Source organism: Cydia splendana, chromosome 22, assembly GCF_910591565.1.
Source record: "Cydia splendana chromosome 22, ilCydSple1.2, whole genome shotgun sequence".
In the NCBI taxonomy this organism is placed as follows: domain Eukaryota; kingdom Metazoa; phylum Arthropoda; class Insecta; order Lepidoptera; family Tortricidae; genus Cydia; species Cydia splendana.
Genome location: NC_085981.1, coordinates 3,330,310 through 3,347,798, shown reverse-complemented (window position 1 = coordinate 3,347,798; position 17,489 = coordinate 3,330,310). Strand labels below are relative to the sequence as shown.

At 38.1% G+C, this 17,489-nt stretch overlaps 1 protein-coding gene across 1 annotated transcript in view; it reads right to left on the bottom strand.

The window, feature by feature from the left end:
- Positions 1–16,265, bottom strand: part of LOC134801491 (uncharacterized) — a 425,037-nt gene extending 408,772 nt beyond the window's left edge. Inside the window, exon 1 of the mRNA XM_063774101.1 lies at positions 16,126–16,265. Within this exon, the coding sequence (XP_063630171.1) occupies positions 16,126–16,183 (58 nt within the window). The 5' untranslated portion in view covers positions 16,184–16,265. The remainder of the gene's footprint in view (positions 1–16,125) is intronic.
- Positions 16,266–17,489: the final 1,224 nt, after the last annotated feature.

The window sequence follows — 17,489 nt, the reverse complement described above, 5'->3', positions numbered from 1 at the left end:
ATTTCATTCAATATTTTTTAAGTGGTCATTACACGAAGTATCGTAAAATCGTCAAAAAGATACTGCGTGTATGCACAAATTCTTTTTTGGGGAATAGACTAAACACTTGTCTTGACAACTATAAGGTAGGGTTTTAAAGGTGTGTGCACGACCCTTTAAATGACAAATAAAAGTACGGGAGTAGAAAAAATACATTAAGAACGGGTCACTCACGTATTTTAAGTCGAAAAACGCTCGACATAAAAAAAAGTGAGTGACCCGTTTTTAAGATGTATGTTTAATACAAGTCAACCTTATTTAAGTAATTTATATTGTTTACTATGGCTATGAACTACTGGTGGTAATTTGGAGACTTGCTTGTCACCTGACGATATACGCTAACGTCTACATAACTAACTTTCTATACATCTCGCTTCGTAATAATATGTCAGTACGAGCGGTAATATGAAAGTAAGTTCCGTAAACGTTATCGTTTATGTCAGTGATGACACTGTCATTGACTCGTGGTAGGGGTACAGTAACTAATGCAGCTGCAGTTGATATTCAAACTTTACTTTTTGGTAATGTTGATCTTGAATCGAATCTATTCAACAGAATTTGAATGGACGCCATTTGAAAATGTTTGCAGATACGTAGCACAATTCTATATAACTATTTGTTATACTGTTACTTCTATTTTTTTCACTTTATTTTATAATTTCAGTGACGTTTCTCTTGTCTATTTGCACTCAGTGCTATATTTTGTCTACCGTTCTTCATCAATTCTCATGTATTCAAAGGTTAATTGGAAGAAATCAGTTAAATTAAAGGGATAAGTTCACCTTTGTACTGCCTATCCTGTGCCACATTTATTTTGTATTTTGCACAATAATGAGTTTATACATACACACCTAACATACATACATACACAAACACACGTTAAGGTAACAGTCCATTTCCAACGACAGCAGCACTACCATTCATTTTACTATGGAAATTGAGAATAACACCGACGCGTTCGTACTTGTAGTGCAGCTGCGATCAGAAAAGAATGTTACCCTTATTTACAACAAAAATAATCTCAACTCTGAACACTAACAATCGGAAGTAAAATAAATAACTTGACTGCTGTACCCAATAATTCCCAGGTGGTTGCACTTTTTCCAACTTCCCCCTTTTAGCCTTAACTTTCTTTCTACTCGCTTGAAATATTGCACAAATGACAATTTTATTGTGAGACTGCCCGGGCGCCTGATTCTGATTCCACAATTTGATATGGATTATCATCATTATCATCATTATCATCGTATCAGCCCTTTATCACCCACTGCTGAGCAAAGGCCTATCTTCTAGTACGCCACTTGTCCCGGTCTGTGAGCTAATCTCACCCAGAAGTGACCCGCAATCTTCAGGATGTCGGCCACCCAACGAGCCAACGGACGCCAGGGGCTTCTTTCATCCGCAAGCGGCCACCATTCCGTTAACATTTTATTCCACCTGCCTCTGCCTAGCAATATGGATTATAATCTGAAATAAATGTCATATATTAATATTAAATAAAGTGACCAAACCCTCCAGTGGCGGAAATCAGATTCAGTTGACATTGACACCCCGTTTTTTATTTTGGCGGAGTGGGAATGCGTTTATGCACGGTGTGTGGGACTCGCCGCTCCTTTCCCCTCTCCTGGCAAGAGAGGGGGAGAATTTGGCCCCACTAAACCCACTCCGGCGTTTCACCCTCTTTGCCGATCGTGAGGGCGCACTGGGATCGATGACATGCCACCACGGCGTCCTCTGCAAACATTTCTACGGAACTGGAGTCAGTTATCTTTGCAGCGGACTGAACAGCGTGCGGTGACCCCGCAGGTGATATAACGACAAGTGCGGTAGCTACTAACAGGCGGTAAAACGACTAGTAAAACTTATAATGGATTGCGCTATAGAAGGCACTCCGCATGCGGGCCCTATTGCGCTATGAAAATCTCCCGTACCCCGCATGCGGGCCCTATCGACCAATGGATCAATGATGATACTTGGAGCGTGAGTACGACTCAAAGTCTTATCAAAATAAGGTCAAAACCTTTATTAAATTGTTATAACAGAACTGGAACCTCGGTTCAGTTTTGCCCGCGCTCGTTATATTTGACATTTCGTGACATAGTTTTCATTGTCCGGAGAAGACAATTCAATAATGGTCCTTTAAAATAACTAGAGGTAGACCGAGCTTGAGGTCGGGAATGCAAGACAACGAACGAAGTATTTGCGCTTTGATGTAAAATTCTTGTAGTTGCTGAGTTTTATAGTTGCGTTAGATATTTCAAATATCTTTTGATTTTAAAAACAATGCTAACAGGTCAATTCGAACTTAAACTGACATCAGAATTACATCGGACTGAAGGATTTTGCTCGTACTTGTCCGTACATGTATATTAGTCTATTTGGGCTTGTCAATAGAGGCAGGATGGCTGCAACAAAAGTTAATGGATGTAATATGCCAGTGTGGATAGGGACCGTGCGCGGTTGGAGGGTCTGCCATCTTGTGGCCTGAATCGGAAACATATGTGCACACGTACATTGCCAAAGCTTGTGCTGCCATCTACCGTTCTCGTCGGTACGTTTCCTTGTGCATAGTAGGTTTTGCCATCTTGTGAGCTACATCGGAAGCATAAACGACACATTTCTGCCTCGCGCCAAAAATCTGACGGCTACTATGCTGCCCCCTATAGTTCTTGCACGGGGGATTTTTATTTTATTTATAAACTCTCGTAAGATAGAACATATTAAAATTGTTTTACACGATTCGTTTTTGATCTTAGACTGGATCGATTGCACCGTTTCTACTGACCGATCGCGCGACGTGTGCTATTTGACTTAATAAAACGAGAGTCACCCATTAAAATACTTAATGAGTCCTTGTGGAAGCTACAAATGGTTCCCTCATTTTATTTTTGTCAAGTCTCTGAAAGCCTCGAAGTTTTGCGCTGTCCGCCGAAAAAATAGGCCTTTAAATAACAGGCACGGAATGGAATGTCGGCAACGCGGCGTGAAAGCCTTCGGTCCTATAAATCTAGGGGCAGACCAGAATGCGGGGAATGGCCAAAATAGGCAAAAACAGGTGTCAGTGCGATGGGCGGTGCGTGGGTATGATAAACAGCTTGTGGGCTGAAAAAGTCTTTTGGGGGTAGAAACAGTACACCAGTAGGTGCTGCTGCAAATGTCAACATCCGGGCACATCGTTTTAGACATTTGCGACATTACTGCAGGAAACGTCATATTTTATATACATTTTTCGAAAAATTTCCATTTTGACGTTTTCTGCAGTAAAACAGTCGACAGTAATGTCACGCTGCAATACTGCCGAGTATTGCTGATGCAGTCTGAATACGAACGTCACCTTTAGATGTTGTTCATGTTAAGGGATCAATCTTTGGCAATGCTTACTACGTCTCAATAATACTAATATAGTCTCACCATCGTCACAGGCCGGACACGCCATACCTATATCAAAAATGATTTGCGTTTATATGTGTCCGCGGCACGTCTGTAAACGCGTCATTGTGTATGTGTGGGTAAGTCGCTTTACTGAGAGGACGCCAGATTCATGTCGCGGCTAGTCACGGGGCGAGGTAATGCGAGTCGGGGCGGGGCGGTGCGTGGCCGTTCTGTATTACTATTACTTACGGCGCGATTCGGGAAATGAATTAGAAATTTACTAGATATGAAATAGTAAAGATATGTGACGTTCCACAGCAAAAGGTACCTTATGGCGGCTGGCGCTTACGCTACTATTAACGCCACTCCAATATTCAGCCGGGGCAGTGGTACCTTTTGCCGTGGAACGTCACATATATTTACTATTTCATATCTAGTGAATCACTAATTCATTTCCCGAATCGCGCCGTTATTCTGTGCCATCGTATTGATTAAGCAAATATCCAACGACCTTGTGTTACTATCTAATAAATAACAAGGACAATCTTACGCCAACAAACAGTCCCGAACTAAGTCCAAAACTAAGGCACTAGACGACTAAGACATAGGGCAAATATTCAAAGCAAATATTTGTATATATCAAGATGGAATACTATTTACTAAGCAAGCCACGTCTCAAGTAATATAGTTATAGAATTGTACGAAGATTCGATGACAAAGCAATAAGAATTGGTAGATACAGTCGACTCTCGTTAATTCGAAACTCAAGGGACTTTCAAAATATTACGAATTATCGAGAGTTTGAAATATCAAATAGTTCTAAATTTTTGAGAGAAAAAATATGAAAGTTCAAATTATTGAGTAATAATCAATTATGATTTATTAACTGCTAATTTACATGCACATACATAATGTAAATTAATTATTAGTCTTTGGGAAGAAATCTGTAATATTAGTTTGCTTCAAAGCACATTGCTGAGAATGATCAATAACTTTTTTTTTACAGAAATACCGATGATTTTACAATAACAAACGCTCGTGCAACGATGAACTTGAACTTGTCTCAAAATGTAGGGTACTTACACTTACCTCTGAAATCTGATAACTTTGAATTGTCGAGTGTTTGACGCCTATGAGTTCGAATTACCGCGTCGTTTTGTTACGGAGCTATGATTATTTTGTTCGAATTACCAAGTGCTTAAAAATGTATTGAATATTTCGAAATATAAAGAGATTTTCAAAGGAACTCGTGATAAGTTCGAATTATAGAGAGGTTCGAATTATCGCGGGTTTGAATTAACGAGAGTCGACTGTATAGAGACCAATCCTTACTTACAAAATCTCGAATATATTTGTAGTATAGTATCCGACCGAATCTGGATATTTTGACGAATTCAACACGGAAACTGAAGGTTCGGATTAGACCGAAACCGAAACTTTGGTCAGAGACTACCGAAAATACGCTGATTTTATTATGATGTGTGGCAATGTCCTTACAAACGCTAGTTGAGTTGAGCTAAGCAGGGTCAAGTGTCATACTATAAGTGTCTGTAGTATTGTTGTGTTTACGATTCGAAACGTGATTTGCAGACACTACGCTGATATGTAGTTGTTTGTCCTTTAGTCTGACAATGAGTCAAGGATTAGGGAAACACAGGGTAACTACCACCGTTAATACTGTTAAAGTTAGACCAAGGATAGTCTGCAGAGATTTTGACAGCTCACATATAGTGCAGCGCGATGGTTCCATATGTATCATATATTATTTTTATTTTGTGTCTTTGAGGTCATGTATATTTTTATCATTACAATGTATCTTTGGGGTCATGTAGGTATATTTTTATCATGGCAATTTTTTTGTCCAATTTATTGTAAAAAAAATGCTGATTTACTATCTATTTAACTAGATTTCTTATGCAAGTCTATTATGTGCCATCGTCCTTAATACCATTGTCTACTTACCTGTGACTTTTTCTCTACTATACAATAATTTCGTATTAACAAAATATGTAAAGTCACCACACGGGATTGCGATGTCATTTAGGGTTCTTGCTAAATTGGTAATTCTATAGCGTAAGTATTGAACAACCAAGTTCGCTAGGACCCTAAATGGCGCAACAATCGCGGACCGTGATGGTACAATCTACATTAAGGAAAGTCCACAGAAAGTTACTTAACTACTGTCTGTCTAAAAACTTGCTTCCAACATTTTCTTTTCGACTTATTCCAGTGTTCATCCCAGCATTATATTAAACCCACAAGAGACCGGCACGGAAGGTACGCTCATTTTACCCCCCTGTCGCTTTAACTATCGTGGGACGTGGCTGCGGCGGATCATACATTTCTTTAAAGCGGCAAGGTATTAAAACAGGGGCGTGCAAAATAAAACCATCTTTTGGATGCCTACTACGTGTCAAGCTTGAACCGTGCCCGAATTGCTTAAATAAAAGTTTATTTAAAGACCGATTTTTAATATAATGACGATTTTTTTAAATATGATTTCGATAAAAGTTTGTCGGTAGGGAACTCCATTCCCTAATATTTTGTACAATCTAAGCGCAATTTCATCGTATGTCATAAAAACTTCCTCTGAGGTTATAAAAACGTATGTTACCTATTTTTGTAAATCAAAGAAAAATTAAATACATTTTTTTCGAGACATCTTGTGATTTCGTATTTTTCCCGCCCATAATTAGAGCTCTTCAAATCAGGCATTCTTTTATCCAAAAACAAGGAAAAAAAGTTGTCAAAATAAAAATCAGCCCTCTATCTGTTGCTACAAATAAATAAAAGTGTCAACTAATGGTGCAATTTCCAACACAAGAACATTATTTTTTACTAAACACAGTATCACAGACAGGAACTGGTGGAAGAGGAATCAAGACCGGGATCCGTGGAAAGGGAGGAGGGAGGCCTTTGTCAGCCATTGGGATACTCTAGGCTCATATAAATCGGGTTAAACATATTTTATTTGTCTCAAAAGAAATATTACATTTCACTTATTCAGATAAATCGATACATGCAGGATTTTTATAGGCTACTGAGCGTTAACACTAATGCAAAATACATATTATTCTTATTACAGGGACAGTAATAACAAAATGAGCACAACAATAAAAAAATAAATAAACACAGTATATTTATTTGTAGCCAATTTCTTGACAATATGCGAAGGATGACTTCGTTTTTCCAAGAATTTATTCAAAGCTGATTGTAATGATGAATTCGAAAATAACAAATCTTTTTTGATAACAACTCCAACAAGGAATGTGGGAGTTTGGAACAGAACTAAGTTGGTTGACGTAGATCAACTTAGGTAGGTAGGCAGGCTTAGGCTACAAAGCTGATATGCTGCAAAGCTGCCCTGTTTAAGTACCTCTATAAGTAGGTACATACGTGCTATGTGCGTGCAAACATTTTCAAATGTTCTCGGAATTTTTTGCAAAATTTCACAGGAAACGAAGAGATTCCTATATAAAAATATACGAACTTTCCGATATTTTCCAAGTGGACATTTGATAATTTGGGAAACATTCCGATGGCACATCAGTTTGACATGGATATAGTAATGTGCCAATTAAAAAAAATATCAATTTCCTTTGGAATATTCTGGGTATTGTTTTCTGCACGTTTTTTGCAAAACCTTACAGTTATATTCGATTTCTGTTACACTTGAAATTTTGAAATATACGCCAATGAGTGACGTAAACGTTAATTGAAACAGTGGCCAACAGTTAAGAACCCCCCCCCCCCCCCTTCTTCCTTTATTTTATTGAGCTAACTTATCTTCTCTTCTTCCTCGCGTTAACCGGGCATTTTGCCACGGCTCATGGGAGCCTGGGGTCCGCTTGACAACTAATCCCATGATTTGACGTAGGCACTAGTTTTTACGAAAGCGACTGCCATCTGACCTTACAACCCAGAGGGTAAACTAGGCCTTATTGAGATTAGTCCGGTTTCCTCACGATGTTTTCCTTCACCGAAAAGCAACTGGTAAATATCAAAATGATTTTCGTACATAAGTTCCGAAAAACTCATTGGTACGAGCCGGGGTTTGAACCCGCGACCTCCGGATTGAAAGTCGCACGCTCTTACCGCTAGGCCACCAGCGCTTCTCAAGAGTTAAGAACATTGAGTAATCATTCTTAACCTGAACGGGAACTTTCTAAGTGTAAACTTGCATTACAATTTTCTCATTAAAGTTTCCAGAAATTTCGGAAATTTAGAAAATGTCCTGCAACTTGCACATTGCTAGAGCCAAGAAATGTCTGCAGCGATTTTGATAGCCCACGCAGTGCAAGTGCTATTTTAAACGTCAATCTTCTATGAAATTATGACGTATAAATAACACTTGCACTGCGTGGGCTATCAAAATTGCTGCAGACTTTTCTTAGTCTAAGGGTAACATTCCATTTCTGACCGCAGCTGCACTATTAGTACGAACGCGTCGATGTTATTGTCAATTTCCATAGTAAAATGGTAGTGCTGCTGTCCTTGGAAATGGACTGTCACCTTAACTCTACATGGAAGTTCGGTACGGTGTAATATGATTCCTGCTGTCTCTTTTATCTTTTTATAAATAAAACAAAACTCCAGTTTTTCCAACATGGGCAGACGTGCTCTCCTCTAGGGAGTCGGCATTTGTTTTAAGAATTAACCCCGGACCGCGGGGAACTGCGGGCACTCTTAAAATATTCCGAAAAGCTTGAAATCCGTTTATTTTTGACGGGAGAAAAAGACAATGAAAAGTGAATACAAGCCATCTGACATTTCAGAATCTTTTGTTATGTTTTACCTACTAAAAGTAATGATTACAGATGTAGTGTATAATTATTTTCCATCGTATTGTCACGGAAGCGTACGAACGTGTCTTGCTATTTCAGTCAGTCGGTACAAAATGTACTTAGGTTGACTGAAGTAGCATGACAAATACGAACGTTTCCGATAAAATACGATGGAAAACAATTATCCGCCTCCTCCAAATCACGTCATCGTGTTTACGCGGATGTCGTCGTCGGTCCGAAAGTCGCATCGAACCGGGTTAGTGTACCTGTAAAGGGTACTGAAGAGCGAGCGGTTCCCAAGGAGAAGCTCCCTGTTGCCGGTGTGGATGAGGAGGATTTCACACTGGTATCAAGAAAGAAGAAGGCGCGCACGGCGCATCGTAAGACTCAGTGTGGTACCGCCGAACCGGCTAACTCTGGCTTGCGGGTTGCTACACCGAGTAAGGCGCTATATGTGTCGCGCCTGCACTACACCGCCACGGCTGCTGAAGTGGTGGAGTACGTACACCAGAAGACCGGTTACTTGCTGAGGGTGTTCCAGCTTCGATCGCGCCACTACGTGCACTTCAACTCTTTTGTGGTGCGCGTGCCGCGACCGCTGCAAGAGACCATCGAGTGCGCCGACTTCTGGCCGAAAGGTGTCGTGTTTCGGAGGTTCCGGGGCAAACTGCCGAATCCGACACAAGAACAGCCGATTCAACGGAGCCACGCCGTTTTGTCGCATAAATAGTGTTTAGTTTTTAAGTTTATAATATATATATATGTATGTTAGTCTGTAAGGTATTTGTAATATGGGCCTTGTTGCCTGATTTAAATTTTAAATAAATAAATAAATTATGCACTAGGTATTTTTTTAATAATTATACTCTTACTGGTACAAATTTTACGGTAATAAAGGACCATATCCCTTGAGACTAAATCTCCAAATATTTTGTAATAAAATGAAATAATATTGTCGAAACTGATTTCGGTAATGGATTTCCAACTGAGCCTATTGATGAGTTATAAAAAAGAGTGGAAATGGATATTGCAAATGGGAGTCGGATAATCTTAGTGATGAACATGTTTTTACAGGCTTTATGGTTATTTGGAACAGGTAAAATAGTTCTTGCTGTATGAATTACTTTACGTTGTATGTACCATCACGCTCCGCGATTTTTACGCCATTTAGGTTCCTAGGTAAACTGGTTAACCCCGTGCTTACGATAGCTAAATTGGACATTCCATAGTATGAAGACAACGCAACATATGATGCAGTGGTCCCTGTGTCCAACTATGTGCACTACAGAAGACCTCATAAGAGCTACCCCCCGGGGGTTAGAGGTGGCAAAATATTGGCAAAATACAATTTAGTTATGATCCCTTCACACGATAAGAAGAAGAACTACCTACCTTACTTTCTTAACTTTGCTTAACGGCCCGATTCGAACTTTAAGATATGTATGTCAAATATTACGTCTAAATGCGATACGAATTAGATATGTTAGTGTTAAAAGTGACGTTTCTCCAAACAAAAAGATCGAATCGGGCAGTTTACTTAAGCATTTAACGTTTAAACATTTTAATAAGTCTAGATCATAGCCATTAAATTTTTCGCCTTTAAAATATGAAATAAGCGATGTAGATAACACAAGCATCCTTGAAGAAGCTTTGAATAGCTAATGAAAGAGAGATTTCTAAGAATAAGAAACAAAGTCAACTAATAAGAACTTTTTGAGCTGTGGAAACGTCTACGATAAAATTTTGTTTAAGTTTTATTCTCGTTTTAAAAACGTTCTACAAAACGACTTCTGTTTCACACAGGGGGGCGATTTTTTTATTTCGAACGCTCGATTGCGTCACTCGAAAGTCTGTGGAAAACGGCGAATTGATAATTTTGAAATGCGAGTAATGGATATTGGGAATCTAGTGGTATTGACCCCTAGTTTTCAATTTTATTTGCAGAATTTAAATGCCTAGTAGTGGAGATATATTGAAGGGAAAATCACGAAATTGAGCGCTCAAAATTCAAAAATCGGCCCCCTAGCCCCCTAGTGTACAAATTCAAAATTGCCTGTCAAATATAAAAAGTGCAACCACAATCGAAATGATGTCAAATGTCACTGTGTACTGGAAATACTATATTTATATATTTTTTGGTATTTAATCATTTGTAAATATGATGACTGCCATAATTATAACATACATATCAATTAAAAAGATAATCAAAAACACCATAGGGGAGACCGAGGTGAGTTGTGACAGAGGAGAGTTGTGACATTGTCGGTTTTTGGGAATCTATTAACTAAAAATCGACAATGTGTCAACTCTCCTCTGTCACAACTCACCTCGGTCTCCCCTACAGGATTTCATGCTGTTAAATGTTACCTCAGGTGCCTTAAATGAAACAAATACAGGCACAAATCAATTAATGGAGTAGAAACTCTAGGTCCATGGGGTCCCAGCGCGCATAAGTTGTTCGCAGAAATCGCGAAGCGTCTGGTTGACGTAACTGGTGACCAAAGAGCTGGCGGCTGCCTCGCACAATGTATCAGCATTGCGATACAGCGAGGAGATGCCGCCAGCATCCTTGGTACAATGCCTCAGGGGCCTAGTTTAGATTTAAGCTAGTTATTAATTTCATAGCACAAAAGAAGTGTTTAAGGGCAATCTGTGGGATGCCCCAACGGGAATCGGGAATCATGTAATAATGAAATTCTGACATTACCATGTATGTATATTTTTGAAGCAGCTATTTTTGTAAAAAAATACCCACATCTGTTCAAAAAAGCTAAAGATGTATATCATAGAAACACAAGGAACCCAAACAGACTTGTAATTGATTTTGTGCCAAATACTTCCCTTTTCATGAAAAGTAGTTATTATATGTGTATACGAATATTTAATGCTCTTCCTGATAATGTTAAGGATCTCCCTCTTAATTCATTTAAAGCACAACTTTATAGTTGGCTAAAAACTAAGATGTTTTACACTACAGATGACCTGTTTTGCATGTTAGATAATATTGAGTAGAAGTTAAATAGGTATTTAGTTAAGTTTAGTTTAAGTGTACATTTGCATGCTAAACTAGCAAAATATATATAAGCACATATATATGTTACCCTTAACAACTCATTGTACCATATTTTAAGCAAATAAAGAATATTTTATTTATTTATTTACGTTTAGTAGTACCACTGTATATATATTGTATGTAAATATATGAGTTAAAAAAACAAAAAAATAATAATAATCGTAATTTGTTAATTTCTACGTACTATGCTAAATGCTAATTGTGACTATGATATTTTGTATAATAGATCGAAATAGGTCCATTAACCGATATGTACCTACATCCTACGTTCCGGCACTGCTCAAATGCTATACACACCCTGTATAATATAATATATATTGGATTATCAGTATTATTGTGTATAACAACTAATTTATCAGTAAATTATTTTAATTACTTATTCAGTTCTTCCATGTGTTTCAACCTTTGTGATTTGTGTTAGTTATAAATATTGAATGATACAATTAGTGGCTTCAAAGTCACTCGTATATATATATCTCTATCTAAATATCTAATACCTTTAAACGAGCAATTCTTGTGTTTATATATATTTATTTCGGGGATCTCGTAAACGGATTTCGATGAAATAGGGGTTTTCGGGGGCGATAAATCGATCTATTTCTATCTATTATCTATAGGTCTTATCTCTGAGAAAACGCGATTTTTTTAGTTTTTATATGTTTTCCGAGCAAAGCTCGGTCTCCCAGATATTACTATATTATTTACGATAAGACAAACAACGTAGGGTCTTATTTGGCTTTAAAGAATGACAGAAATTATAAAAACGCTCGACATACAATTTTCACACTGCCAGCATTCTAAAATACTTATCACACTCAGATGAATTGTTCCTATCTGTTTTATAAAAAAGAAAATTAGCATTTTTTTTAAACAATAGACTTTATTATTCACTGCGTGATCTCTAAGTGCCTAATCATAGAAACTTTCAGTACTACCCACGTACAAGCTTTCTACTTAAACTCGTATGTCTTTGAATGTCGGACCTGCACGGAAAATAACGATGTGGTCGCAATTCTCGAGAGACTCGAGTTCATTATATATTGTTCGCGATAGTTTGACCAGCGGGACAGTTCTCGAGACGTCCCTAAGGCTAGGTCTGGGCTTTCTGTTCTGCTAGTTTTCATAGTTTAGCTTCGCTAGACTAGCACTTGCATGCATATACCGGGTGTGGCCTGTAATGTGAGCAAAAAATCTAACTGTAGGCTGTACTCCTCATACTGACCGACATTTGTTCAGCGACTTTTAAAAATAACTATTGGTTTGATTTTTAATACACTTTAAAGTTTATTCTAAGTCGCAATGTATTGCGTATTTTGTTATGTTTAAGGCGTGACAAGCAACGTCAATCACAATGATATGGCGTGGTGATGGCGTCCATTGAAGATAATATTTATTTTGTATGAGAAATAGGGAGTCTAAATACTTCATAAATTTTAAAAGTTGTTGAACAAAAGTGTCACCGTTTGAGGAGTACAATCTATGTTTTAATTATTTGCTCGTGTTACAGGCCACACCCGGTATATGTGAAAAGCAACATCTACGGCCCGGTTTGAACTTTAACACATTCAACACCAAGAACCCGACTGTCGGGTACACTGTTCGTAGCGACTACGCGCTACATACGACGAAACCGTGGCTACGCGCTACGAGCGTAACCCGTAGCACTTAGTGGTATTGAATGTGTTAAGATACGTCAATTTAATAGATCTAGAAACGATATGGATTAGATATGTCAGTGTCAAATGTGACGTTTCTTGAAACAAAAACACATTTCTCACTGGCATATCTAATCCATATCGTATCTAGCCGTAATATTTGACGTTAGAGTTCGAATCGGGCAGTAGGTCTGGGCTTTCTGTTCTGTTAGTTTTCATAGTTTAGCTTCGCTAGAGAGGCACTTGTATGCATATATAGTTGAAAAGCAACATGTACACAGTTCAAGCACTTAAATAATATCTATGCTGTCCATCGTTATATATTTTACAGTACATCTGGTTCTCCATTACGACACCTTGTGCTATAATAAAAACATTACGTAACTACTTCAAAAAATTTAAGGGTCGTAATATGACCCTATGTACTGTATGATGTACAATACACTTGCGAATAGATAATTAGCAACCCATGTCGATTTGAAAATTCGCCACTAGTTTTTTGCACTTGTATCGTTAATAACTATAGTAAGTAATATGTAGTAAATATATCAAAAAAATTACACTAAATATACACAATTAAATTAAATTACATAGGTATATTACAAACTAACTAACGGCTCGATTCGAAAAATGAATTAGATTTCTACTAGACTTCAACAAGTTACGATACGGATAATTTAAAGATATTTGTAAGATAGATATGTCAAATTTGACGTTTCCGCGATTCTGGAGGTCCTCTTGAACGATTTCGACAAGTTATGACTTAGATATCCAAGTCACATCTAGTCGATATCTAATGTAGATCTAGTTGATCTCTAAATCGTCTCAAGATCTTGTGATTATCTCGAAATCCGAATAGGCCTGTTAGTGTCGAGAATGCTGGCAGCATTTCCCCGCTGTATTGCGATGGTAATTTCATCAATAATTGTGGAATGACCTGTAGCGGCCTTCAACGATGTGATCGCGGCACTCGCGGGTCCCACGAGAGAAATGACCTCTTTATATACGCAGTCCCGAGTTTGACCACGACTTATTTGGCAGTACAGTCAGCTGTAATAAACGAGAAGTGATAAATAAATAAATATTATATGACAATTTTACATAGATCGATCTAATCCACACTCAATAAGGCGTACTAGACGATGATTTATTATTTTTGAGTAATATGTTAATACTTATATACATATATAATAAATAAATGAAAATGTTAAGATGGATGTGTTGTGTGACAACAATGGATAGGGTAAGATTAGATTAGATTTATTTATTTCATAATATGAAATTACAATATAAATTATTTTACACTAAGGAATAAGTATATAAATAAGTAGTAGTTTTTTTTTAAGGAATGAATATATAAGAGGAAGCCTGAAAGTTGCACCCATAGTAGAAAAAGTAAGATCGAATCGGGCATGTGATACGGAGGGATGAAAGTCATGTGACGAGGAAGGTATTACGAATGAATGTGGAGGAAAATAACGGAAGAGGAAAACCGAGAAAAAGGTGGATGGACTGTGTGAGAGATGATATGAAACGAACGCAAGTGAATGATGAAATGACGGGGAGAGAGAGGTATACATAGAAGAAAAAGACATGCTGCGCCGACCCCAAATGAATGGGATAAGGGCAGGCGAATGATGACTAATATTACATAAAATAAAAAAACCGGGCAAGTGCGAGTCAGACTCGCGCACGAAGGGTTCCGTACCATAATGCAAAAAAAAAACAAAAAAAAAGCAAAAAAAAAAACGGTCACCCATCCAAATACTGACCACTCCCGACGTTGCTTAACTTTGGTCAAAAATCACGTTTGTTGTATGGGAGCCCCATTTAAATCTTTATTTTATTCTGTTTTTAGTATTTGTTGTTATAGCGGCAACAGAAATACATCATCTGTGAAAATTTCAACTGTCTAGCTATCACGGTTCATGAGATACAGCCTGGTGACAGACGGACGGACGGACGGACGGACGGACGGACGGACGGACAGCGAAGTCTTAGTAATAGGGTCCCGTTTTACCCTTTGAGTACGGAACCCTAAAACATCCGTAAGTCAGGAGCAAATATCTGCGATGAGCACACAAATAAATGTCCCCAGGATATGAACCTGGGACCTCCCGCTTCGTAGGCAGGATCACTACCGAATAGGCTAAGAGGCAATTGAAAATTGGCAGTACAGTCAGCAATAATTACACGAGTGATGGATGCTGCGTAAATGATTTGCACAAAAGTTTATCGCTATGAAATAAGAGTGCGTGCAAAATATTTTAAAAGGCAGAGGAAATATATTTCTCACATGATTTTGAACTTTGTTTCAAAGTGATAGGGTCCAATTTTGCATAATTTTTGATTCCCCTGTGCCTTATAAGGTTAACAGTAATTATTTCTTATAATAATGTCAAGGGCCGATTGTATTTTGCTATTGTTTTTTTTTGGATAAAATTTGGTCAGGAAACATAGAGTTTCCTATTCTCTGCAAGCACAGTATTTACCGATTTTTTGAATTTTTCGTGAAAGATCAAATGAAATTGCCCCCCCCCCCCCCCCTGTAGTACACTCAGATATATAATTGTATGCAATTGGTTTTCAACATGAAAATCATAATTCCCACAAACAGTAGGTAAGTGATTGGGCTTATATTGTACAGATACAAACACTTACTTTTTTTTTTTTTTTAAGGTAAGTGTTTGTATCTGTACAATATAAGCCCAATTTTACCGTTCAACCTAAAGAAACTTCATCATAACCCATAGGTGAAGTGTAATTTTCATTCAAAAGCGTGACGTGACCGTACGCGTTTGCGTTAGGTCTCATTTAGTATGGGATTTTGAACAGCGCGCCAAGCGGGGCGTTTTATAAATACTTAGATAAAAGTAATAAAATATATTTCAATGTCAGACAATCGTTTTCAAGTTTCCTATAAATAATGAGTAAATATAACGTTATAAAATGTAATATAATTTATGGATCCGTTAACAATTTCAAACATAATTGTTTATGTTAAGAAAAACTCAGTTACTAATAAACGAGATTATAATGAAACAAAATTAATTTTTTTTTTCATTTGCAAGTAAATCCTCAAAACATTTGAAAAACCCACTATTTGACATTCCGTAAGGTTTCGCATTTCACATATTCATAACTTAACTTTAAACTGTCATTATCCCACAAACTTCAAAAACTTGGCCACTTTTTTACTCACCATCTAACAGGAACAGAAGTCTGAACAGGATCCCAATCCGCTTCATGATGGTCACCATCAACACTCGAGTCACTCACTAGAGTTCACTATACAACGGTCACTCACACGCGAAAGTCGCGAACGGGCGTCCGCCTGCCGCGGGCGCTGTGTCGACACTGGCGTAGCTATTCGTAGCACCCGTAGAGCCGCTACGGCGTAGCGCTACGAGATTCATTATACGCGGATTCTGTAATAAGGTGCAGTTTGCGTATACATTTAGAGTGACGAGTTGTTAGGGTTGTCACGTGTTTAATTATGTAATATGCCATTTTACGAGCGTTTCTTTTATTTTTTGCCATTTTATATATGTGACCTTTTTTGCCACTTTTGTGTTATTTCTAGTCAGGATCGCGAGCCCTTTTCATCCTTATAGGAGAAAAAAAGTGTCCTAAAATTTCCATACATTTTTCAAATTTTCCTTTTTATTACCGCCATACAAAGTGTATGGGGAAATGGTAACACGATAGGGAAAAAGCTCTGCGACATTTTTTATCCCATTAGGATCGAAAGAGCTCGTGATTCTGAGTAGAAATAACACAAAAGTGACAAAAAAGGTCACAATAAGTAAAAATGGCAAAAAATAAAAGAAACTCTTTTACACTGGCCCTGCCCTTTAACTAGGCCAAAATAATATCCTTCTTCTTCGCGTTATCCCGGCATTTTGCCACGGCTCGGGAGCCTGGGGTCCACTTGACAACTAACCCCAAGAATTAACGTAGGCACTACTTTTTACGAAAGCGACTGCCATCTGACCTTCCAACCCAGAGGGGAAACTAGGCCTTATTGGAATTAGTCCGGTTTCCTCACGATGTTTTCCTTCACCGAAAAACTCATTGGTACGAGCCGGGGTATGAACCCGCGACCTCCGAATTGAAAGATTTTACCGCTAGGCCACCAGTGCTTTTGGCCAAAACAATATATGAATTATTTTTATCACGGCTAATGCACATTTTTGCGAGAGTGGTCTTGACAGAGTGGTCGTGGTCATCACTTCAGGTGTTGGTGGCAAGCTTCACAACACGTCGCCACTCTTCTCTGATGGCCGCCTTCCTCGTGCATTCATGTAGTGATGATGAGCCATTTACTGCCGCTTTTATCTGGTCAGTCCACCTCATAGGCGATCTTCCTCCTTCCTTTTTTGCTTACGACGCGTTTTTGCCTTGGTCACATTCTGGAACTTTGAAGGTTTTACTGTATTCACGTTTTACTGATGGCTGTGAAAAAGGAGAGCGATTCTAATGAGACCGTTTGTTAAAGATTTGATCTGGTTTTGTTTGATATGACCTTGACGATCATTCATGCTAATTGATGCATGCGAAATGCAA